The sequence below is a fragment of the Cervus elaphus genome, chromosome 20, assembly GCF_910594005.1.
Source record: "Cervus elaphus chromosome 20, mCerEla1.1, whole genome shotgun sequence".
Lineage (NCBI taxonomy): Eukaryota > Metazoa > Chordata > Mammalia > Artiodactyla > Cervidae > Cervus > Cervus elaphus.
Genome location: NC_057834.1, coordinates 101,695,514 through 101,722,271, shown reverse-complemented (window position 1 = coordinate 101,722,271; position 26,758 = coordinate 101,695,514). Strand labels below are relative to the sequence as shown.

Below are 26,758 nucleotides of genomic sequence, written 5' to 3'. Positions count from 1 at the left end.
TCCTTCCAAGTGGTACATTTAATTGGCCTTTGCAGGCACAACAACTCAATAATATTTTGAGTGGACATCAGAAACTATTCTCTCTGTAGAAGTCTTCAAGTTGATTTTAATTCCTTTCCTAGGTTTTGATAAAAGAATGGCTTTCTGCCATGCTGGTAGGCATGAACATGTCATCAAGTGCTGTAATACATAAGAGCAAGATGGAGAGAAACTATCTGTCTTTTTGTTCTCAATTTTATTTAGAACCATGTTGTTGCTGTTCAGTCGCTAAGTTGTGTCCGACTCTTTGCAACCTCATTAGAACCATAGGATTGTAGAATTGTCAGGGTCCTAGAGATCACTTTGTCTCAGCTCCCCATACAATGCACAAGGAGACGCATTCAGAGAGGTGGCACGTCTTAGCCAACTCAGTAGTAGAAGTGAGAAGACAGCCCAGCTGTTCTGTTGCTCCGGGCAGTGCATTGACCACTGTTCATGCCTTCTACTTCTGTAGGTCTTCCTCCCCTTGGCTTTTCTCTTTCCCTATTTATCCTATTTTATGGCCTGTGAGCTAAGAATGGCTTTTATGTTTTTAAAGGTTTCTTAGAAAAAAAAGAAACAAAAAATATGCACCAGAGGTTAAATAGCTCGCAAAGCCTAAAATATCTACTATCTGACCATTTATGTAAACGTTTGCAAGCTCTTGGCCCAAGTGACTAGAAATACATTCCCTTAGAATTTTAATGTCTCCTTTAGCTGCTCAGAGTTCTAAGTGGCCACATCATAAGATTCTGTACCTTTTTATGTTTTATTTTTCTCATTATCTTTCTGGTTTTTTATAGGATTCATTAATAAAGTAGAATACCTTATAAGCTTTCCTTTATCCATAATCTCTTTCACTTAACATCCCCTAGAAATGAGTAAGGTGAGCTTCCTTGGTGGCTCAGCAGTCAAAAATCCACCTGTCATGCAGGAGACATGGGAGACGGGTTCAATCCCTGGGTTGGGAGGGTCCCCTGGAGAAAGAAATGGCAATCCACTCCAGTATTCTTGCCCGGAAGCTTCCATGGACAGAGGAGACTGGCGGTCTACAGTTCATGGGGTCACAATAGAGTCCCACATGACTACACGACTGAGCCCAGCACAGCACAGAAATTGGTAAGGTAATGACTGCTGTGTCCTTTAAATGGACTTGAAGATCAAGGCTCAATGTCTAGTATCATATGTATGATACAGAAAGGGCACAGCTGGGCTAGAGCCCAGAATGTTAGATTTTTTTGTCCAGTGGTCTTGCAAAGTCAGTTAAATCATCCCCACTTTGGAAGTAGAATGATATATATATTTCTGATGTTTTGTGTGGATCTGGAGTGTCGTATCCTTTTTGGTGAAAAAATAGTGGAAAAGGTACAAATTACCTCCATTTAAGTTAAGTAAGATGTCTGAATTCCTAAAGACCCTGTTTTCCTCACACTCATAACTGTGCTGTCCGCAAAGCAGTGCTTGGTTGCCACGTCACACAGGAAACTTCTCCAGAGCAAATAAGATGCTGCGTGCGGCCTTCCCAGCGCCTGGAGCGCAGCACCAGCCTTTGTTCAATGCTTTCTCTGACATATTTTGATTTTTTGCTTTGTTTTTAACCCATAGGTTTGATAATGACTGTAAGTAAACCCTGTTATTTTGGAAACCTCCTCCTGGGAATTGTAGGTGTGGATGTGAACCTGGCTTACATCCTTGAAGACGTGACGTATTACCAAGACTCCTTGGCGTCCTATACTTTCCTCATAGATGACAAAGGTAATCTACTAAAACTTACATAGGAAAGAACATTTTCTTTAACATCCTGAAGAAAAGTCATCTGTAGATATTCTGATACTAACAAAGTAGGAAAATGATGGTATTTGTAGAAAAAGGGGGACTAGGACTACTTATTTGTTGTAGAACACCGTAATGATGGCAGAATGAATCTAAAGATTGCGCATTTGTTTCTATCTTGTGTTGAAGGGTAGGTAATAGTTACTTGTAGCCATCAGGAAATTAGACTTGAGGATTGAATGAAACATACAAGTGATCCTTTGGATCTTTTTTTGGTCTATATTGTTTTCTTAATATTTACTGACATTAAGGTTTATGTGATAGATTTTATAAAATGAAAACCAAATGGTCAGTACCTCCCAAATATTTGTGATTAGGGAGATGTTCAATAAGACATCTTGCTACACTTCCAAAGTTTTATGCAAGAAAACATAAAACAAGTTCAGGTTTTATTGGACTGCTGAGTTACAGACTGAGAAGCTGAGTGTTGAGCAGCCCTCCCAGAATATCCCACATTTCAAACCTATGATGAGCACTTTTATTAGAATCAGTTCTTCCTTCAACATGTTTCCCATAGTGTGTGTGTGTTTTTTTTTTCTTATTTCAGGGTATACCCTTATGCATCCATCTCTTACCAGGCCATATTTACTCTCAGAACCCCCACTTCACACCGACATCATTCATTATGAAAATATCCCCAAATTTGAGTTGGTTCGGCAAAATATCCTAAGGTAAGGAAAAGGTGAGGGTCATAATATCTTGTTTTTTTCTCAGAGAATAGGATCCATGGAGGTCAAATATGAGTGTTTATAATAGGAAATAAAGCAAGTATATAAATTATTTTAATGTTATCAAGAGTATGGTTTTTATATAAGAATAGTAGCCAAAATTTTGTTTACTTTGTAAAGTAGGTAAGATCTCTTAAAACTATTATTTGGGGGAAATGTCTTATAAATCAAATTCTTATGTTCACATTGCCTTTAGTTGTAAAATCAGATATATCTCATCTCATTTTTAAAGATACTCCAGTTATACCAAGTTGGAAATTGTTGGCAGACTAAGAGGTTAAGTTGAGGACCAGCTCTAGAGCATGCCAAAAAATAGCTTGGCAAAGCACTGTCCATTCCAAGTTGACAGCACAATCATATACAACATTTTCTCTTGAAATAAGGAACAGATTGGATTTTTTCCAACCGTGATACATTATTTTGGCAGATGGTAACCTATAGAGAAATGGGTCTTTGTGCTCATTGGTTGTAAATTAATGACTGAGTGATTTGAGACAAGTTAGTCTCTGGAAAGAATTAGAATCAGGGGGTCAGGGATAGAGAGGAAGGAATGTTTTCAGTGCAGAGCTGACATAATGCTTTTACAAAATTGAAAATCTCACATTATCTCTTTCAAAAGTGATGAGCTTCATTGCTTTTCAAAATCAGGAGGTGGTCAGTGACTCACAGCATCTTCCCTGCCTTTAATTAAGTGCTTCATTTTATGTTTTGCCTGAAGTATTTCATTCTGTTTGCCAATGCAGCCTCCCTCTGGGCAGCCAGATTATCGCAGTCCCTGTGAACTCATCTCTGTCCTGGCACATAAATAAGCTGAGAGAAACTGGAAAGGAGGCCTACAATGTTAGCTATGCCTGGAAGATGGTGAGTGCAAGGAAGCCTCCTTTGCCTCAAGGAGGTGCAGGATGCAACATTCCTCCTCATGCAGAAATTCTAGGGAACTTCAGTTTGGTAATGTTACTAATCTGTTTTAAAGTGATTGGAAAAAGAAGAGATTCCATAGAAATGGAATTTTTTTTCCTTTTTTGTTTATAAAACCAGTAATTACTCATGATGAATAAATCAAACCATATTTAAAAAAAATAGATAGTGCACTCTGCCCTTTCCCCTCCCGAGTTTGACCTCCCATTTCCCAGAAGTAACCACTTTGATCAATTTCAGGAAACTTAGCTTGACCTCCCATTTCCCAGAAGTAACCACTTTGATCAATTTCAGGAAACTTACTATTCACACACAGGCATGTATCTCTGTGTGTGAAAACACACTCAGTGGCTCTGTACTTCATTACATAGATCGACCAACTTTCTTCTGAGTCGCACTAATACACATTTAGATTGTATCCAATTGGAGCAAGGAGATCAAGCCAGTCAATCCTAAAGGAAATCAACCCTGAATACTCATTGGAAGGAATAATGCTGAAGGTCCAATACTTTGGCCACTTGATGCAAAGAGCCAACTCATTGGAAAAGACCCTGATGCTGGGAAAGATTGAAGGCAAAAGGAGAAGGGAGCAGCAGAGGATGAGATGGCTAAATAGCATCACTGACTCAATGGACATGAGTTTGAACAAACTCTGGGAGATTGTGAAGGACAGGGAAACCTGGTGTGATACAGTGCATGGGGTCGCAAAGAGTTGGACACGACTGAGCAACTGAACAACAACAGTTTGTTTTTATCATTTTCAACATAGATTGTGGAAGCTGGGCATTGAAAAGGAGCTACACAAGCATGAATGTCCTAGACTGATGCCAAGGAAAAGAAAGATTTAGATTAGAATGTGTACTGCTCCCATGTGCCACAAGCAGATTGCTAGCCATACCTGTGATACCCCCTGCAGGTTTCTTTCACTAGCCTCATTCAGACTCTTGAGCTTCAGGGGACTTCCCTTGTGGTATAGTGGTTAAAAATCCACCTTGCAATGCAGGGAACACGGATTGAATTCGTGGTTGGGAAACTAAGTTCCCACATGCCTCAGGGCTGCTAAGCCCCATATGTCACAACTAGAGAAAAGCCCACTTGCCACAAGGAAGATCCTGCATGCTGCAGGGTTAATTTTTCACATCAGAAAGAGTGAGCCAGACACCAGAATTCTGAATTGAAAAATGCTTTTATATTTAAAATTGGAGATTGCTTATCTTACAGTATATCCTATTTGAAATAAATAAATATTTTTTAAAAAAGAGCACTGAGCCTCAAAGAATCATAGAGAAATAGAATCTGACACACACCACCCATCTTAATTAATGTTTTTGCCCTTTACTCCCTCTCCCAAGCATAGCATAACAGTGCTATTATGGGGCCCTAAATACTCTCATTCAAAGAGCTTCATTGGAGAAGGCCCTGATGCTGGGAGGGATTGAGGGCAGGAGGAGAAGGGGGCTACAGAGGATGAGATGGTTGGATGGCATCACCAACTCGATGGACATGGGTTTGAGTAAACTCCGGGAGTTAGTGATGGACAGGGAGGCCTGGTGTGCTGCGATTCATGGGGTTGCAAAGAGTCGAACACGACTGAGCGACTGAACTGAACTGAAATACTCTAATTGACCAAAAGAAGAGTAGACTTTGATTTTTTTTTTTTTTTTTTGGTCATTCAGTATTAATCATTAAACTTAAAATACAATCATACTCAAGATTCCCTTGGAAGGCCATTTCTGATGTTTTTAATATATGTTGTTGATCCTAAATGGATCTGTTTATTCATCCCTTTAAGTATTGCTATTGAAGATTGACTGTGAACTAATAAGGACAAAGACGAATGATACTCCCTGCCCTCACAGAGCTTCCAGCTTAGCAGTCGATGCACAGTCAACTCTGTGCAGTATCTACATAGGAATGATAGGAGTCAGGAGACGCCAACGTGCCTCTAGACATGACTCTCTTGTGATCTTCTTATTTGCTTTTTAAAGAATCATAAGGCAACAGCAATTTCTAAAATGGAAATGAAACTAAACAAAATAATAAGACCATTTGAGAAGCTTATGTTTATCAGCCTAATTCTACTGATATTTTGCTGATAATACAGATCTGAAAAAAGTCAATATCTGTTTCAAAACTCTCTGAGACAGCTCATTTTCAGGAATTTTTTTCTTTTTAGAATGATTATACCATCTGCCCTTTATAAACATACAATTTTTAAATAAGGACTAATTGCTTAATTTTTCACATCAGAAACAGTGAGATAGACACCCGAATTCTGAATTGAAAAATACTTTTGTATTTAAAATTGAAGATTGCTTATCTTACACTATATCCTAATGGAAAGCAACTCAGGTACATCCTGGTAAAAAAAATCTGTATTAATATTTGTTGGCTTTAATAGAACTGCCATATGACCCAGCAATCCCACTGCTGGGCATACACACCGAGGAAACCAGATCTGAAAGAGACACGTGCACCCCGATGTTCATCGCAGCACTGTTTATAATAGCCAGGACATGGAAGCAACCTAGATGCCCATCAGCAGATGAATGGATAAGGAAGCTGTGGTACATATACACCATGGAATATTACTCAGCCATTAAAAAGAATTCATTTGAATCAGTCCTAATGAGATGGATGAAACTGGAGCCCCTTATACAGAGTGAAGTAAGCCAGAAAGATAAAGAACATTACAGCATACTAACATATATATATGGAATTTAGAAAGATGGTAACGATAACCCTATATGCAAAACAGAAAAAGAGACACAGAAGTACAGAACAGACTTTTGAACTCTGTGGGAGAAGGTGAGGGTGGGATGTTTCAAAAGAACAGCATCTATACTATCTATGGTGAAACAGATCACCAGCCCAGGTGGGATGCATGAGACAAGTGCTCGGGCCTGGTGCACTGGGAAGACCCAGAGGAATCCGGTGGAGAGGGAGGTGGGAGGGGGGATCAGGATGGGGAATACGTGTAAATCTATGGCTGATTCATATCAATGTATGACAAAACCCACTGCAATGTTGTGAAGTAATTAGCCTCCAACTAATAAAAGAAAAAAAAAAAGAAAATGGATAACCAACAAAGACCTATTGTATTAAAAAAATATATATATTTGTTGGCTTTAAAAGAGATAGAAGGAAATAGAGGCATTTTAAGACCTTCTTTGTATAGTAAATAAACCTGGTATTAACATTTGGGAAGTATAATCTTTATAAAGACTGTCTGTCTTCCATGATACTGGCACATTTCGGCCAGTCTACTTAGCCAAATGAATATAATCATGTAATCACTTCAGGTAGAAGTGTTAACTTTTTCAGAGTTCTGAAATTGTCAGTTCAGTTCAGTCGCTCAGTCGTGTCCAACTCTTTATGACCCCATGGACTGCAGCACGCCAGGCTTCCCTGTCTATCACCAACTCCCGGAGCTTGCTCAAACTCATGTCCATTGAGTCAGTGATGCCATCCAACTATGTCATCCTCTGTCGTCTGCTTCTCCTCCTGCCTTCAATCTTTCCCAGCATCAGGGTTTTTTCCATTGAGTCAGTTCTCGCATCAGGTAGTCAAAGTATCAGAGCTTCAGCTTCAGCATCAGTCCTTCCAATGAATATTCAGTGTTGATTTCCTTTAGAATTGACTGGTTTGATCTCCCTGCTGTCCAAGGGATTCTGAAGAGTCTTCTCCAACATCAGTTGTCAAGAACATCACTGTTAAGTGAACATTATTTAAAGTGGTAATAAATAATGAGATTGAAGTTAAAAGGCTTGCCTGATTACCCAGGAAGAAGAACAAGAATTTTTAAGCTTTCTTTAGCTACATCAGCAGGAGGGGGGGAGTAAATACTCTTGTCCTCCGGAATGAAATGGATTTTTCAACTAAATTTAATTTAAATAGATTTAGTTGATGTTGATAATAATTGGTTAAACTGCTTAGCATCCATAGATATGACAGATATTGATGGATTATTTCACTGAGTCAATTTAAATGTAACATGAGAGATTATGTTAGCAGCATTAAGAGATTACTACTTTGTCACTATGCAATGCAAGTCTGTCTGAGTATTGAGGAGGCTACATGCTGTGACAGAAGGAAATACTGACTAATATCAGAAGGTATGGCAACATTCCAGTGTTGTACGGGCATGGTTCACTTCAAAACATGAATCCCATGGATAATCAGTGGAAAAAACCACTCCCCACTCATGGAGGCCTCTTCTAGATATGTTATACATAGTTCCTTAATGCAAGCAACTACTTTTTCAGCTAAGAACACAATAGCATGGAGACCTATTTTGAAATCTGTTTTCCTTTCCAGCTAGAAATTATGAAGTGTTGATTTTAGATGCTTAGGGTACTTCTTTTTTTTTTCTCATATAATTGACCCTTGAAGAGAAAGGTAGAATTTTTATCTTACAGAATTGACTTTCTTTCTCTTACAGAATTCTTATAAGAGAATAAGAATTCTCTTATAGAACTTCCTGCAGCACAGGAAGCAAACTCAAAAGATGCTGAAACAGGAAGAGGGCAAATAGTAAATGTCACTTCAGAATACTCTGTCACTTTCTAACTTGTTGGGTTGAGGAAGAGGATTAAATTTGCTAATGTAATTGAATATCCTTGGCAGCAGTACTTGAAAGCAATTCCAGGAAGATGCAAATTCCCCGGTGTTTAAAAAGATTCTGCAGCCATCCTCAGAAACCACATATTACTCTTGACTCTAATCTGCCTAGTTAAAAAATTTCTCCCTGATTGTTAAATTATCTTTTGAGTTGCTTTGATTCTGACCATCTTTTAGTTCTGACTTAGCTGGTTATCATTCTTTTCATTTATTTACAAACCACCTTTAAAATATATTCTGTTTAGATCTTAGTATAATGAACTTAGAGAAGATTGACTTATTTTTAAGTCAAGAAGCTAAAACTACATAGCTTGACTTGGCTTTTGATTCATATAAACATTTTTCCCACCAAGCATCCATTTCTAGGGGCAAAATGAATCTGAAAGTACTCCTGTCTCTATATAGGAGCTTAAATTAGGCCAAGTTACAACACTCTTGCCTTTCCTGGTCTGAAAGGACAAGTCAGGCCAGCTTTGCTCGGAAGCGATAGGGTTTGCACTTTTCATGAGTCTGAGATCCTAGTCACCTCTAACCGAGAGAGAAGAAAGTGTTCATTGGGAATAGAATGAGTAAACCAGATTCTGTACAGGCTGTGTTATATGGATTCATAATTGGCATTTAAAATAGTCAATTCTCGGAACACTCATTGCAAAACCAACTGTATATTTTACAACGCGTTTCCAACCCAAACAGAAATAAGTGTTGTATTCTTATGCCATGTTCCAGCTTGTATCCATTAGCTTAAATAAGCAAAAGAGGACTAGGGTTACCGTTTTAGAGAGACTATTTTCTAATCCCTTCATCAACTCCATGATTTTCTGTTACATGAATTAATTTACCTTGATCAGAAAGAAAAATAAAAATAGAAAGATTAATTTTTTGCCAGAGCCATTTTCTGTTACGCCATCTTCCTGTCTTTCCTTCACTCATCACGTATTTTTCTGTGTGGGTTAGAAGCAGAGATAGCAGAAAGTAATGTTGACCAACTTACTATCTACAGGAACCTTCATTTCTGTATTAACATTTCTTTGTCAATTTTCCAGGTCCAAGATACTTCCTTCATTCTCTGTATTGTGGTGATACAACCAGAAATACCTGTCAAACAACTGAAGAACCTCAATACTGTTCCCAGCAGCAAGCTGCTATACCACCGCTTGGATCTCCTGGGCCAGCCTAGTGCTTGCCTCCACTTCAAACAGCTGGCCACTCTAGGTAAAAACCCTGTGCTTTTCCATTTCCTTTGTGGTCCTCCTCATAGCAGCTCACCATGAGCATCAGTTTGAATTCAGATGCCCAACACCTTCCCAGGTGGCTCCATGGTAAAACAATCCATCTGCCAATTCAGGAGATGCAGTTTCGATCCCTGGGTCAGGAGTATCCCCTGGAGGAGGAATTGGCAACCCACTCCAGTATTTTTCCTGGAAAAATTCCATGGACAGAGGATCCTGGTGTACTACAGTCCATGGGATCTCCAAGAGTTAGACGTGACTGAGCATACTGAATACCTTCAGTGCCAGTGTGGGGAAACAAATGGAAAAACCCCTTGAGGCCTTGCCTTGTTTCTGGTTCTCCATCAGTCACTGAGATGAGGATTTGTGGGCTGGTGGCTTATTCAGGATGAACTCTCAGAAGAAACAAGAGAGGAAGTGAAGTTAACAGGAGAAGGAAGAAAGAAGAAAGCAAGCCAGAGTTTGACCCTAGTCCTCAGGGAGGCTTTGGAGTGTAAATTACATTGCAGAGCTTGCCCAGACTCAGGAAAGGGAGCTGGACTTTCGTATTCCTTAGTCACTTTCAGGTTTCTGCTAATGCAGGACAAAGAGGTTTTAGCAGCCCAAAGAATGTCCATCAAACAGAGTGGTAGATATGGCCCACTAGAGACAGGCACACAGATAATGAAGATGCAGGGGTACAGCATAGGTGGAAAAATGGTAAAGAGTCCAAGGATAGCACTCCTACATATCTACATAGTGTATCTGTACCTATCACAGATCCCTGTCTTCAAAAGCGCTTAGGAGATAGGCAAATAATTCAAAGAAACTAAAAGGGAATTTGCATTTGTTCTGTGCCCAGTATTTTACAGCCATCATCTGAGTTGGCCTATTACAGATGAGGACTTTTGGGCTTAGCAAAATATTGGGTTGGCCAAAAAGTTCGTCTGGGTATTTCCCTATCATCCTGTGGGAAAAGCTGAACAAACTTTTTGGCCCACCCAATCACAACTTTCCCATGGTAACACAGAAAGAAGCGAGGCTCAGATGTGGTTCATGCTTCTCCCATGCCTGATATCCCCCTTTTATTGCATGCTGCCGTGTGCCAGGTGCACACTAGGCATCTGTGGTGTATGTTATATGTCACAGTATACTCACAATACTATCAAACAGATATTTTCTTTTTCACCTTTGAAAATACTTAGAAGTCATCATCCATTCTCCAGTTTCAAAATGAGAGCACTTGTGTTCAGGTTTCTTTTCTACATTCCATCCTACAGAGTTTCTGCCTTGATATGAGATCAATAGAGGAGGCCAGCCTAAGTAGTTTTATCTATGACACACTCCATCAGTGTGGAAAACTTAGATGGCCAGAGATGTCAACTTGGATTTTACATTTCCTTGTTTGTTGTAATTTAGGTTTGAGGGGCTGGGGTTTGCCCTCTGTTTCTATACAAAAGAGTGAGTGAGTGAAAGTCACTCAGTTGTGTCCAACTCTTTGTGACCCCATGGACTATACAGTCCATGGAATTCTCCAGGCCAGAATACTGGAGTGGATAGCCTTTCCTTTCTCCAGGGGGTCTTCCCAACCCAGGGGTCGAACCAGGTTTTCACGCCTTGCAGGCAGATTCTTTACCAGCTGAGCTACCAGGGAAGCCCCATACAAAAGAGTATGTCCTTTAATTCAGGTTTTTAAGAACTACTTAAAGAAAAGCTAAGATATGCATAATTCCCTTAGTCACTATGGGAAACACTACTACACTACTGCTGGTGAAAGTGAGGTAGTAAAAAAAACTATTTTTATTTATTATTTATTTAATTAGTCTTTTTTTTTTTTTTGACAATTATTTAAGACCTTTATTAACAGGTGCTTGCAGTTTGTTGACTTTTTTTTTTGAAAAAATCAAGCTGTAAACTTTTATTACAAATTAAAAATGAGGTTCTTAAAAATCTCAACTTGACCAGATATGAAACAATTTAAAAACCTTTAAAGGTGTATTGAGAAAAAACAGGCTTTTTTTTTTTTTTAAAAAACACGTTTGTCATTACCAAAAAGAGACGTCTTTAGGTAAAAATAATTAATTAATCTTTTAAAAAAATTTTTATTGAAGTATGGTTGATTTCTAAGACCAGTCTTTTTAAATTTGGTACAGCAAAGTGCAGCAGCTTTTCTTAATGGAAAAAAAAAAGCTCAAGCCTAGATTTTTTGTTTCCTTCAGATAATCCCTCATAGCTATACCATCGAGTATGGTAGCTAGTAGCCACACGTGACTATTGAGCACTTAAAATGTGGCTAAACCAAGTTGAGATTTATTGTAAGTATAAAATACATATTAATTTTTTGTATTGATTACATGTTAAAGTGGTAATATTTGGATATATTGGAGTCTATAAAATACACTAGTAAAATTAACCTATTTGGTTTTCCTTTTCTTCATGTGGCTACTGGAAATTTTTATATCACAGTGGGGGATTACGTTGTATTTCAGTTAGATGGTCCTGCTCAGTTGGACATTTTCACTCCCAGAAAATGTAGAGTTTTATCAATGCCCTACATTACTTAGGATTAGTGAGCTGGTCTGGGGCACACGGATAAACCTTATGCCAGTGTCCAACTTCCACTGGGTACTCTTTCCACTGTACAGTCCAACTTCATTTTGGCCGTAGAACTCCCCCAGGGCAGTATGTGAAGAGATCACTGAGGATAGTTTAGTATCAGTTGGTAATGAAAGTGAAGCAGGATAATGCAAATTTTTTTAAAAGAAATGGAAAATAAGGGAAACAATGGCAAATAAGTGGTTTTTACCTAATTCCATTGATGATGGGGATTTAGAGGCAAGGTATTAATTTAGATCGGAGCTCCCTTCCAGAGGTCTGAAGGATGGGGCAGTGTCTTTCTTGGTACACAAAGAGGGACAGAGGAATTTTGGAAGAGTACATCATCCTGTGCAGTTGCGTACACAGGTATGTAAGTACCATGTGTCTTAGGTATGTAAGAGCTATGTGTCTAGCTTCTAGACATAAGACTTTGGGCCCTGTTTCTTGGTTTTTCCTCTCCTTCTATCCACATCACTACAAGGAAGGTCCCCTCCCCGAGTTGTCTCTCCTCCCCTTCTGGTCCAACTCTTACTCCTGAGATGTCTTTTATATCATTGTGTTGTTCTAATATTGTTGTTTTCCTTTTTTTTTTTTTCTTTATTCTTATCTCTGCAATTGGGTCCTAAGTTCTTTGAGTTTCGGAACAGTCGTCTCTCTCTGGCACACCTTGCACTGAAGGCCCCCAAGCATATACACATGAACTCATTGCTAGGCAACCGAACCTTTTTTCAGCCACTGGCTTTCTTTTCCTTGATATGGATATAATAATTACTCCCAAGCTATACCTTGATGATATGAGAGTTAATACTGGAAGCATTGTGTTGTGGTAAAGGAAGACTAAGTAGTTTTGACCCATCCTGCTCAGTTCAACCAAAAATCCTGGATGGAACCTTTTTTATGTTTTTTTTTCCTTTCTTTTTATTTATTTATTTATTTATTTATTTTTTCAGTGGGTTTTGTCATACATTGACATGAATCAGCCATAGATTTACACGTATTCCCCATCCCGATCCCCCCTCCCACCTCCCTCTCCACCCGATTCCTCTGGGTCTTCCCAGTGCACCAGGCCCGAGCACTTGTCTCATGCATCCCACCTGGGCTGGTGATCTGTTTCACCATAGATAGCATACATGCTGTTCTTTTGAAACATCCCACCCTCACCTTCTCCCACAGAGTTCAAAAGTCTGTTCTGTACTTCTGTGTCTCTTTTTCTGTTTTGCATATAGGGTTATCGTTACCATCTTTCTAAATTCCATATATATGTGCTAGTATGCTGTAATGTTCTTTATCTTTCTGGCTTACTTCACTCTGTATAATGGGCTCCAGTTTCATCCATCTCATTAGGACTGATTCAAATGAATTCTTTTTAATGGCTGAGTAATATTCCATGGTGTATATGTACCACAGCTTCCTTATCCATTCATCTGCTGATGGGCATCTAGGTTGCTTCCATGTCCTGGCTATTATAAACAGTGCTGCGATGAACATTGGGGTGCACGTGTCCTTTTTTAAATTTTTTGAAAATTATCAGAGAACTCACCTAATTGGTAATGGACCAAAGTCCAGGAGCTTATAAGAACCCAAAGAAGAAAGCTATCATCTAAAACTGGTCATTTTTATCAACCCAGAAGAGGGACTTCCCTGGCAGTCCAGTGATTAAGGCTCTCTGCTTCCAATGCAAGGTGCTCCTGTTCAATCCCTGGTCAAGGAACTAAGATCTTAAATGCTGCGTGGTGCAGCCAAAATGCAATAATAATAATAATAATCAATCCAGAAAATTGTGCTTTAGGTAGCTTCTTCGGGCTAGGGAGAGGGACAAAAATCAAATCCAAGGTTCTCAAAAGGTGGAGACTTAGAAGTGAGACTGCTCCCTTCTGCCCTCTGCTTCCCCCCACACACATACCTGCTTTTAGCAGAGGTCACAGAGGACTATATATTTAGGGTAAGAATGAATTGGAACTAAGTCAGCCCTTGTTGTGAGATTCTTGTCTTCTGAGTTGTCTAAGGAATCTCAAGCATTAGCTCATCATGGACTAGTTGAATACCGTAGTCTCCCAGTGTAGCACTTGGGTGGTTATCCTGTCTCATTGTTGGAAGACTTTCCACCTCCCCATTCTGCCTCATTTTGGGATGTGGCACAGCAATCCTTTGTGGAGGATAATATTCCCATCCTGTTGAGACTCAACATTTACTACAAAATTGTTTGTAAGACCAGCATCAAGTGACAGAAAACCAGGCCACAAGGAAATGAGACACCATGAGTGAGAACTAACAAAGGAATAGAAAAGGACCCACAGATTTAAATGAGATAAGACATGTGATACTGCTTTCTAATACTTTTAAAAATATACAATTGAAGAGTAAAATTTCAAAGACAAAGATGTAGTGTTTTTATTTCATAATGTAATTCATTGCGAGTATTTCTGTCATAACAGTACTGGGTTTTTCCTGGTAAGTAAGACCAACATGAGAAATGCTGGGCTGGAAGAAGCGCAAGGGGGAATCAAGATTGCCAGGAGAAATATCAATAACCTCAGATATGCAGATGACACCACCCTTACAGCAGAAAGCGAAGAAGAACTAAAGAGCCTCTTGATGAAAGTGAAAGAGGAGAGTGAAAAAGTTGGCTTAAAGCTCAACATTCAGAAAACTAAGATCATGGCATCTGGTCCCATCACTTCATGGGAAATAGATGGGGAAACAGTGGAAACAGTGTCAGACTTTATTTTTTTGGGCTCCAAAATCACTGCAGATGGTGATTGCAGCCATGAAATTAAAAGCCGCTTACTCCTTGGAAGGAAAGTTATGACCAACCTGGATAGCATGTTAAAAAGCAGAGACATTACTTTGCCAACAAAGGTCCATCTAGTCAAGGCTATGGTTTTTCCAGTGGTCATGTATGGATGTGAGAGTTGGACTAGAAAGAAAGCTGAGTGCTGAAGAATTGATGCTTTTGAACTGTGGTGTTGGAGAAGACTCTTGAGAGTCCCTTGGACCGCAAGGAGATCCAACCAGTCCATCCTAAAGGAGATCAGTCCTGGGTGTTCATTGGAAGGACTGATGCTGAAGCTGAAACTCCAATACTTTGGCCACCTCATGCGAAGCGTTGACTCATTGGAAAAGACCTTGATGCTGGGAGGGACTGGGGGTAGGAGGAGAAGGGGACAACAGAGGATGAGATGACTGGATGGCATCACTGACTCGATGGACATGAGTTTGAGTAAACTCCGGGAGTTGGTGATGGACAGGGAGGCCTGGCGTACTGCGATTCATGGGGTCGCAAAGAGTCGGACACGACTGAGTGACTGAACTGAACTGGACTGAATACCAACAATTAATTACTCCATTTTCATAGATTTTATTTATGCTATGTTTAGTTGTTCCCATCTGTGAGAATAATTTTTTTTAGTAGGATCTTGCATCGACTCCACTTTTATTCCATTTTTTCTTATTCCTCGATAATCATACTAATATGAACAGTAAGAGTCAAAACTTACAGAGACACGTAACTTGTTCAAGGACTGTTCTAGATGCTTTACATTTATTAAATCATTTTCTTTGTGTATATCAACTTATTTAATTTTCACCCTAACTCTGTAGGATCGGCACTGCTATTTCCCCCACTTTGCATATGATAGAAACATCACATATATTCTAACCTGTCCAACGGTCACACAGGCTTCCCAGGAAGTACAGTGGTAAAGAATCCACCTTCCACTGCAGGAGATGTAGGAGACATGGGTTCAATCCCTGCATCAGAAAGATCCCCTGGAGTAGGAAATGGCAACCCACTCCAGTATTCTTGCCTGGAGAATTCCATGGACAGAGGAGCCTGGCAGGCTATATAGTCCATGGGATTGCAAAGAGTTGGACATGACTGAGTGACTGAGCCTGCCACACAACATCACACAACCAGGAAATGGTGGAGCCCAGGTCCAACCAGTCTGACCTTATGTCATGTGCTACCTCCTTGGTCCAAATAAGTGTAAGATGTTATATGTGGATCTAAGGTATGTTGGGGCTTACCTCATGGCTCAGCTGCTAAAGAATTCACCTGCAATGCGGGAGACCTGGGTTCAGTCCCTGGGTGGGGAAGATCCCCTGGAGAAGGGAAAGGCTACCCTCTCCAGTATTCTCGCCTGGAGAATTCCATGGACTGTATAGTCCATGGAGTTGCAGAGAGTCAGTATGTTGAATAGTTACATTCTCAACCCTTGTGTCTCTTCATGTTTATCCAGGACTGTAAGCTCCCTGTAGGGAGAGAACGTGACCTTTGTCCTGCGCAGCTCCCTCCAGCCTTCCTTAGGAGTGCCTCTAAGCCCCTGCAGCTGACAGACGGGCAGAGCCTTAGCCAGGCTTTTGTCTGAGCCTGAGGTTCAGGCCCAGGTTCTCAGGCCTGCTTTGTTTGCGTCTCTTTCAGAAAGCCCAACCGTCATGCTGTCTGCTGGCAGCTTTTCCTCCCCGTACGAGCACCTCAGCCAGCCAGAGACAAAGCGCATGGTGGAGCACTACACAGCCTATCTCAGTGACAACACCCGCCTCATTGCCAACCCGGGGCTCAAAGTGAGTGCTGTCCTGGGGCCCGCATTTCTGCTACGCCCCTCCACAAGCCCAGGAGGGGATGCTGCAGTGAACCTTTGAAGTGGGAAGCCGGCCTCTGGATCTGTGCCTCTCAGCTGGAGAGCCAGAAAGACAGAGTGTGAGGCCCAGGGGAGGCTGGCCGGCGAGGACCCTTCTGATGGATTAAGAAGCCCTGTGGGCCAGATGCAGAATATCTTTCAGGTTTTAGATGCAGTAGAGGCTTCCTAGGTAGGCGGGGTAGGAGTTAAAGACCAGAGAAACTTTCCTAGCCCCATTTTTCCCAGGGGGATGAAGTAAAGTGCCCCTACTGTCTGCTGAGATAAATATGATGAAGTTTAAGGAGCAGAGATTTAGGGGATGTGTGTGTGTGTGTGTGTGTGTGTGAGCGCACACACGTGCCTGTGTATGTATTTAGTTATTTAATGCTGCACTATAGGTTCTTTCCTCATAAATGCAAGAAAGCCTAGCTAGGATGAACAACTGAGTAAGTCACACATCCACTGGCTGTATTTCAGGAAGCTTTTGTTTTCACCAAGTTTGGCTGTATCCATCTGCTGTGGAAAGATTTTTAAGAAGTAATTGGGCTTGGCTTCCCTGCAAGAGAGCTTTGGGAAGCTCTGCCAGCAGGCCATTCTCTTTTCATGTGAGTCTTAAAGGATCCCCGCTATGTCTTCCTTTGTTTCCCAGTTCTCTGTCAGAAATGAAGTAATGGCTACCAGCCACGTCACAGATGAATGGATGACACAAATGGAAATGAGTAGCCTGAACACTTACATTGTCCGCCGTTACATAGCAACACCCAATGGCGTCCTCAGAATTTATCCTGGCTCCCTCATGGACAAAGCATTTGATCCCACTAGGAGACAATGGTGAGTTTTAGAGGCTTCCACTATCAAAGGTTCTCCCCCAATCCTGGAGAGACATGATAAGTACACACAATAAAGCAACTTCTGGCAGTCATATTTAAAGAAGATACTTTTCATGGCAGTGAAAATATGTTTTTGAATTGTTTTTTAAATGTGGTGTGAACAGCAGCTTTGTGGGCTTCCTCTGTCTACAATGCTTTTATCTCTTTATTGAGCTGTTGAGACCGAAATGCTTTATACTTGGCCATTTCAGTTCCTAGTGGTTTGATTCCCACCTTATATGCAGTGTGTCCACAATGGATATACTTAATGTCACTGCATATGATCATGGCATCAAATTATAGCTCATCTATGACCTATGAAACATGACATAAAAACTAAAAAATACTTTTTCACTTCAAGGATTTATTTTTTCTCTGATTTTCAAAAGCAAAAGCTGGTCAGGTAGTATAGCAAGAGGCAACCTGGGCACAAAGACAGGGTTTCTCTTCTCGTGCTGCTTAGTAGCCGAGTTACTCATGAGTTAGCTCATCTTTTTTACTGCCTGTTCTCCCACCCTTCCCAACCCACGGCACATTTTTATGTGCCCCAGTTCTGTTTGTTCCTACCTGATTTATTAATCTTTGGTTTTGCCTCTAAAACATCTATATTTTTTAAAGCTTATGAAAGCTCACATATATACTTTGTTCAGTATCTTTTCAAAAGAGAATTTCATATTTTTACTGACCTCTTGCTGTTGCTGCTATAATCATATATAAAGAGTGGGAAGCCTTTTGAACTTAAATGTAACGTAAGCACAGTTTACAATATTTTTTTAGGTTGCAAGCTCACTTTTCTTTGAAATGTGCAAAGTTGTTCATACACTAAAGTAAGGGCTTTTTTTGGTCTCCATCAGGTATCTCCATGCAGTAGCTAATCCAGGGTTGATTTCCTTGACTGGCCCTTACTTAGATGTTGGAGGAGCTGGCTATGTAGTGACTATCAGTCATACAATTCATTCATCCAGGTAATATTTCTTTATTTTTAATTTTCTTTTTAATTGGAGGATAATTCCTTTACCAATGTTGTATTGGTTCCTGTTGTGCAACAATGTGAATCGGCTATGTATATACTTTTTCCCCTCCCTCTGGAGCCTCCCTCCCATCTCACGTCTCAAAGTCATCACAGAGCCCTGGGCTGAGCTCCCTGGGTTACAAAATAGCTTCCCGCTAGCTATCTATTTTACACATAGTAGTGTGTATATGTCAATGGGGCTCTCTCAATTCATCCACCCTCTCCTTCCCCCGCCAGGTAATAGTTCAATTAATATTTACTCATTTCTTGAAAACATTAAGGATATTTTGAAAATCTGAATAGAATAGTAGATAGCAAGGAGTAGTAGCAAAAGTATGACATTTGATATGGGCAAGCTGGGATTTGAATATCTTCTCTGTGTTATCTTGGATTTCCTAAACTTCCTGATGTCTGTAAAATGGGGATAATACTTACCTTACAAGGTTATCATGTGATTGAGTCAATAAAAAGCACTTAACCCTGTTAGTGGCCATGAGGGTGATTATGAAGAAGAAAAACAGAGATGTTAAATTCAGTAAAGCAGTTCCTGGAAATGCCAGTCTTAAACCAATCAAAAAAATAGCATCAAGCACTTGACAGTTATTGTTATCAGAGAGTGTTTTCCCAAGCAAAGAGTACTGCTAGTGAAGGAAAAAATGTATCAAGACAAAATTCTTACCTCTTGTATTTGGGTTTCTTTAGAATTATATATGGCAACCCACTCCAGTACTCTTGCCTGGGAAATCCCATGGACGGAGGAAGGAGCCTGGTAGGCTACAGTCCTTGGGGTCGCAAAGCATCGGACACAACTGAGTGACTTCACTTTCACTTTTCACTCTCATGCATTGGAGACAGAAATGGCAACCCACTCCAGTGTTCTTGCCTGGAGAATCCCAGGGATGGGGGAGCCTGACGGGCTGCTGTCTGTGGGGTTGCACAGAGTCAGACACGACTGAAGTGACTTAGCAGCAGCAGCAGAATTATATAGGAATTTGTTGTTGTTATGATGGTTTTGTTGCTGTTCTTACTTCGTCTTTGCACTTTCTTGAGAAATGAACGGCATGTTGAAAACTGATTTTTCCAAGAAGCCTATAAAATGTCAGTATCACTGTAAATATATTTAGGGTGCTTTACATTTCAGGTTTTTGAGGTTTCAGTATTTAAACTACAAATGTCAGTGAATGTTGGATAGGGAGGAAAGTCAAACACACTGTTTTAATCCCTTCATTGTACAAATCATAATCTTTTCCTTAGCAACCAATAGAGATTATATCTTGACTGGTATCTGTAATGATGCCTTAAAATTTATGGGAGACGGATTTTCTTGCTAACTTTATGCTTTTCACTGGTGCTCATTATATATCAAATGATTGACATCAGTAGAATTCTAATGCTAGTTCATTGGGAACAAGAATTGGGAAGCAGTGCTATGTGGAATTTCAATAGCATGACCTGCGTCTCCATGGTAAGCAGGGCACTGTTGCCAGCCAGATATTGATTTCTTTTCGGGGCATGGTATCTATTTGGCTTCATCACATATGAACAAGCAAACATTCTTTTAGAACAAATCTTTTCAATGTTTTTAGTAACAGACCATCTATAAGGCATATACCTACTATTGTCTGAATGGCAAGACTTATCTTTTCTCTCATATATTCTAGTCAATTGAGAAAAAGTAAACAGAGGTGTTTTCTTTGAGAAAACAGCAGTCACCTTGATATTTGATGACAAGGACGTGGGCTGGAATCAGGCTCTTAAAGGTGATGCTTGGAGCAGGAAGAGGATGCCTACCTGTGTGTGTCTTACTTATTCCTTGATCTGGCTTCTCCCACCAGCCACTCATTATCAAGAACCATTAACTTTTCCTCCTACACAGTATTGTTTTGCTGTAGGGGAGGCAGGGGGATCCCAGAGGTGCAGATATTTATGCTCGTGTACTTGTTTTTGTCAGAGTCTGAGTGGGTGGAAGAATTTCTCATTTATTTATAAATATTTATCATGTCATCCCAAATGAAGCATGATAGAAATAGGATGGACTTTCAAGTTAGAAAATATCTTAGGTTCAGTTCCCTTATTTAGTTATTGTTTATGACTCAGACAGTAAAAGAATCTGCCTGCAATGCAGGAAACCCGGGTTTGATCCCAGAGTCAGGAAAATCCACTGGAAAAGGGAATGGCTACCCACTCCAGTATTCTTGCCTGGAGAACTCCATGGATAGAGGAGCGTGGTTGGCTAGAGTCTGTGAGGTCCCAAAGATTTAGACACGACTGAGCGACTAACCCTGATAGTATATTTAGACTACACAAGTTTAGCTATTTAAGTTTAACAAGAGGTAAAAGGCCTGTCCAATACCATTCAATGAGAGTATATTCCAGGAATAAGTATCTGCTCACGCCTTGATCAATATGCAGTCCCATGGACTTGATTGTTTCAACATTTTCCTTAGGTGAGCATGTTTTTATTATTTAAAACCTTCTATTTTGTTCACTGTATAATTTAGAATACAAGTCAACTACTGCTTCTGGTTTTCAACCAAGGCAACCACAGCTTTAATGAATGTGTTCATAGGTGGGCTCTGCAAAGGGACTTCTTCCAGATGAGTACCAGTGACTTTGATCTCACGTGCCAACTTGAGAGCCTGCCCTCCCCAAAGATGGATTCTACTCTGAAAAAGCAGATTTACCATTTACTGTCTGTATGACTATTAACAAGTTCCTTTTTTGCCTTGGTTTCCTCACTTGTGAAACAGGGATATTAGGATCTACCTCAAATGATGATTTAAAGATTATTTTAAGTAATATACATGAACCTCCAAGAACACTGCATGGCCCATGGTAAGGGCTCAATAAATGTTAAATGTTTTTATTAGTATTATATTCCATGATTCTCTGAGCCTTGTGTGTAAAACAGAGGTAGCAATGCCTGGGTTGAACTGAAAAAATGAAAATTATAGATAATGCATGTAAAATGCTTGCCAATGTCAAATCCTCAATAAATGGTAGTTACTTTTATTATCATGCTATTCATGCTTTAAATTTCTGGCATTTTAATGGGTCAGAAGAGAGAACTTAAGCTAATGTTCAACTTGTCATGAAGCACTCTATTTCTCCCTTGGTTTTCAAATGCAGTTGGGCTGAACACTTGGGGACAGGCTTTTCAGTGCTCACATATCAATTACACAGCTATAGCAACTGTGCTGATTCTTTCATCAGCATTATTAGTGGCCTGAGAATCTAGGTGTTTGTTCTTTGGAGGATGATAATGTGGTAGAAATGACAAAGTACAGTCAGTGATTAAGGAACTGGTCAGACAAGTCTTTGGCAGTGAAAATCTCACCAAAGTGCTGCAAACAGCATGCAATGTTGTGCTGAGAAATGTAGGTTTGGTTTCATTTTCCTGTGGTATTCTTTATGAGTTGCTATGGTAACCATGGACATTTTTCAAATGCAGGTGAAAATATGAATGCTAGACTTCCATGGGCAATATATATGCTTTTACTTCAGAACGTTTATCATATATGGGAGCAGATGGCAGTCATGCAAGGGAATTTTAGAAACAAAATCAACTTGTCCCCAAAAACCTGAATTGTATTTTTTTACTAAGGCAGCTATAGTACTATAGAAAGAACCAGATTTCATATTGGTTTCTAAGCCATAAGTAAAATGTGATCGATAACCATTCTAAACCTAATTTTTCATTTATAAAATAGGAATCATAATTCTTTTCTGATGTCTTCAAAGGAAATTAAATAAATGGTTTAAAATCGCTTGGAAACTTTTGAATGCCATGCAGATCTAAGGAGGCAGAAAACCTGTTGGTTAGGAATATACAGCCTTTCCGGGTAGCACTAGCAGTAAAGAGTCCACTGGCAGGAGACATAAGAGACGCCAGTTCAATCCCTGGGTCAGGAAGATCCTCTAGAGGAGGGCATGGCCACCCACTCCAATATTCTTGCCTGGAGAATTCCCATGGACAGAGAAGCCTGGTGGGCTATATACCATAGGGTCTTAAGGAGTTGGACATGCCTGAAGTGATTTAGCATACAACACACATGCTTTGAAGTTAAAGGCCCTGAGTTTAAATTCAGGTTTCCACTAAATATTCACTATGTGACCTTAACCAAACACTTAATCTCCCCAAGCTTTGGTTTTCTGGAAGTACTGCCTCATAAAGTTTCTGTGAGAAATCATTGAAGTGATGTATTCAGATGCCTACCAGAATGCCTATCAACTGTGAACGTTCAGTTAATAGAAGCCATTACCGTCATAATGATGACTATTAGGCAGACTCATCTCTCTTTCCTGAACAAGCCAGAGGAGTTTAGACTTCTTTTGACTAGTACTTCAGCAAAATATTACATCTACAATGTACAAATCCTGTAAGGTAACTGAGTCTTCAACTGTTCCCGTGGTAGAATTTAAGCTACTTAAGTAATAATAGGAGCTCTTTGTGAGGCAGTAGCCTCTCAAAGACAATCCCACAACATGGTCTTCCCCCATCCATGCCCAAAATAGCTCTGATAGAAATTTATTTATTTATTTATTTATAGCTGTGATGGGTCTTCGTTGCTTTACAGGGTTTTTTCTCTAGTTGTGGTGAGCAGAAACTACTATTTATTGGAGTGCACAGGCTTCAGTAGTTCCGGCTCTCAGGCTCTAGAACTCTGTGGCTGGTGACCTCCCCAGACCAGGGATCCAACCTGTGTCTCCTGCACTGTCAAGCAGATTCTTTACCACTGAGCCACCAGGAAAACCTCAGAAATTCCTTTTTTTATATGTTTGTTCATTTGGCTGCACTAGGCTTTTGTTGCAGCACGTGAACTCTTAGCTGTGACATGGGATCTAGTTCCCCTGAGCAGGGATCAAACCCGGGCTGCCTTCCTTGGGAGCACAGAGTCTCAGCCAATGGACTGTCAGGGAAGTTCCTGATGGAAATTTCCATTGCAGGTCTTGGTCCCTTTTTCTAGTTTTGTTTTGTTTGCTTCAACAGGAGTTGAGGGGTCAGTGATGAGGGTTGGGTTAATATGTTAGGATTAATGTTGACAATAAACAGTTTGTCTGTATGGCAAAGCTAATTTCACTTTCAAGTTTTGATTTTCCAGAAGAGGATTTTACTTTGGGAAGTTTTTTCTGAGCTTCAGCATCATTTTTCTGTTGGTATTTTTCTTAATGAAGAAATTAGGCAGGTAAATAACGGTAATGATGGGCACTTGAAACATCGCATGTGGAATAAACTTCAAATTTTTAACCTGTATAGGAATATTGGAGTTCATTGGTTAGGTTAACCCAAGATCCTTCAACTACCCATGAACATAAACTAAGAAGAACCTCAGTTCCAATGAAATGCTTATGCTTCTGATATATTTAGCAATTTCTCTGAAAGAATAAAATGTTTACTTGCTGTGTAGGCCTGAGCTTAAAGCCATGTTTAGTTTTCTTTAAAGTAACTTCTCCTTATTAGGTATTTTCAGTATATTAAGCAGCTTGCTAAGCGCTATAAACACACTCTCCCATTTAATCCCAGTAACAGCCCTTTGACGTAGATACTGTCATTAACCCCATTTTCAGATATGAAAGCTGAGCCTTAGAAAGGTTAAGTGGCATCCCAGGAGCCAAATAGATAGAAACCAACAAGGCCAGGGTTTGAGAGCTAAAAGGCCAGCAAGCATATTTGTCCTCCCCAGCTTCCTCTGTGTTTGCTCCTATTTTTGCGAGAAACATTTTTGAGTGGAGACAGTACTGGCCTATGAACCAGGAGAGTCTTGTTCTAGAATATGAGCTGGTTTTGAGTAGAGCCAACTTTATAGTGTTGCAGGAAGAAAGTGAAACATTGGTTTTACTAAATTTTGTATGACCTAAACTAGTTAACCTTTGAGATCTCTATTAAATGAGATGTATAGATAAATAACTATAGATTTTTTTCATTATCTATAAAATGAAGGAAATAATGACATCACTCAAGCTTCTTGTCTAAAGGCTCCTTTTGAAGACTGTTGGTTGCTATGGGGGAGGCATATGGGGAGGAAATGGAGTGGGAGGTTGGGGTTAGCAGATGTAAGCTTTTATATATAGAATGAATAAACAACAATATCCTACTATAGCACAGAGAACTATATTCAGCATCCTCTGATAAGCTGTAATAGAATAGAATATTTTTAAATGTGTAACAATCACTTTGCTAAACAGTTGAAATTAATACATTATAAGTCAACTATATCTCAATTTTTTAAAAATTGAAGAAAAAAAAGTTTCTTGTTGGGAGGAACCCTGAGAGCCACGTATTAAACCTCCCATCTGATACCTATCTCCCCCACCCCCATATTCTTGACAAAGAATAATCCCACCATTGTCTGAACATCTATAGTTCAGTTCAATCACTCAGTCATGTCTGACTCTTTGCGACCCCATGGAATACAGCACATCAGACTTCCCTGTCCCATCACCAATTCCCAGAGCTTGCTCAAACTCATATCCATTGAGTCAGTGATGCCATCCAACCATTTCATCCTTTGTCATCCCTTTCTCCTCCTGCTATCAATCTCCCAGCATCAGTGTCTTTTCCAGTGAATCAGTTCCTCACATCAGGTGGCCAAAGTATTGGAGTTTCAGCTTCATCATCAGTCCTTCCAATGAATATTCAGGACTGATTTCCTTTAGGATGGACTGGTTGGATCTCCTTGCAGTCCAAGGGACTCTCAAGCGTCTTCTCCGGCACCACAGTTCAAATCTCCATGTTATGCTACGTTAGTCATTTAGTTAATTGTTTCTCCAAGGGTGGAAAGTGTGGAGAACAGTGAGCATGTGTTTCTGAAACCATACCATGTCCTATGATTGAATATAGTTTTTGCCTTTAAATAAGACACACCTCTTATTCTTACTGATCTTTTTTACGTGAAGTACACAGCTGTCTTCCGGGCATACTGTGGCTGTGATGGGCATTGATTTCACGCTTAGATACTTCTACAAGGTTCTGATGGACTTGTTGCCAGTTTGTAACCAAGATGGTGGCAATAAAATAAGGTAAGCCCTTCAGGGACTGTGTATCCTAACTAGCTGCGTAATACAAAGACAAGGATGTCTAGTGGAATGCCAGCCACCTTGTCATGGCACCAGAAACTGAGTCCAATGCCTAGGTGTCCTGCTAAGGAGGTTTTTATTCTTTTAATTTCTAAAATGCGTGTTGCTAATGACTAAACAAACAGATTTGACTTCTAACAAGGGGAGTAACTGTAGCACAAAATTCTCCAAAACCTCTTATTTCTCTCGTAGTCAATAATTACAGGTTTCCCATATCTTGGGTGCTAGAAAGACCAGAGGGTACTCTTGGGTAGTACTTTTGATGTGAACTTAGTTATTAAACCAAAGCCTTTGTGAGATTTTCAGACACTTAGACTTTGTACATTTTGTTCCTTTGTACATTTCCCCAGAAAGAGGCTCATGGAACTGAAAGTCTTTGCTGCCTGAATTTCAAAAGAGCATGTCTGATCAAAGCAAGGGCATTCCCTTGATTTAATACAGACCGCTTTTTAAAATAGCTTTCTTATTTCCAACTCATGGCCATGCTTCATGTCCCTGCTAAATTTCACATTGGCCCTTAATGGGTAAATGCAGGATTCACAGCAAATTGTTATGATGAATGGAGAGTAAAACAGAGCAGAATACAGTCTTGATGAAATCAGTTCTAGCTTCACTTATTTAGTGTTATCATCAAATATATTTTTGTATGTCTTCTGCATGCTATATTTTATATATGTTTATCACTGAAAGAAGAAATTGTATGGTTTACTTAAAATTTGTGCCTGTAAATACTCACAGCTGCTTCTTTCACAGTCTCCCTCCCCAGGAAAAAAAAGAAGAGTGTTAGAAAAAAAAAAAAAAGAAGAGTGTTGCTTTACATGTTTTTGCAAAAGATCGTTGAGCCCATCTTACATAGTCTAGGTGGTCACATTCTTATGAAGTATATAGGTAAACTCAGAGTCAGGTATAATTCTCTGACCTTAAACCTTATGCCAGGTGATCCAGCACCTCAAGAATAATGTGTCTGTCACCTGACTGCCAGCCTTCCTTCATTTTGTCCATGCACATTTATTGAGGACCTGAGATAAGTGCAGTTTGTGCTAGGACTAGCAAGATAAATGCTCTCCAAAGCATAGAGCAATGGCTTCTATGAATGAGGGATGTCCTTGTCTTGGTATAGGTGCTTCATTATGGAGGACAGGGGATATCTGGTGGCACATCCAACCCTCATCGACCCCAAAGGACATGCACCCGTGGAGCAGCAGCACATCACCCACAAGGTATTTGTCACGAAGTTGGAGCCCAGTTCTCAAGTGGC

At 40.0% G+C, this 26,758-nt stretch overlaps 1 protein-coding gene across 1 annotated transcript in view; it reads left to right on the top strand.

Moving 5' to 3' along the window:
- Window positions 1-26,758, top strand: part of CACHD1 (cache domain containing 1) — a 231,714-nt gene that overhangs the window by 186,850 nt on the left and 18,106 nt on the right. Inside the window, exons 10-18 of the mRNA XM_043878816.1 lie at window positions 1,624-1,773; window positions 2,399-2,522; window positions 3,323-3,440; window positions 9,161-9,329; window positions 16,344-16,486; window positions 17,192-17,373; window positions 18,266-18,376; window positions 25,321-25,443; window positions 26,621-26,720. Of these exons, the coding sequence (XP_043734751.1) occupies window positions 1,624-1,773; window positions 2,399-2,522; window positions 3,323-3,440; window positions 9,161-9,329; window positions 16,344-16,486; window positions 17,192-17,373; window positions 18,266-18,376; window positions 25,321-25,443; window positions 26,621-26,720 (1,220 nt within the window). The remainder of the gene's footprint in view (window positions 1-1,623; window positions 1,774-2,398; window positions 2,523-3,322; window positions 3,441-9,160; window positions 9,330-16,343; window positions 16,487-17,191; window positions 17,374-18,265; window positions 18,377-25,320; window positions 25,444-26,620; window positions 26,721-26,758) is intronic.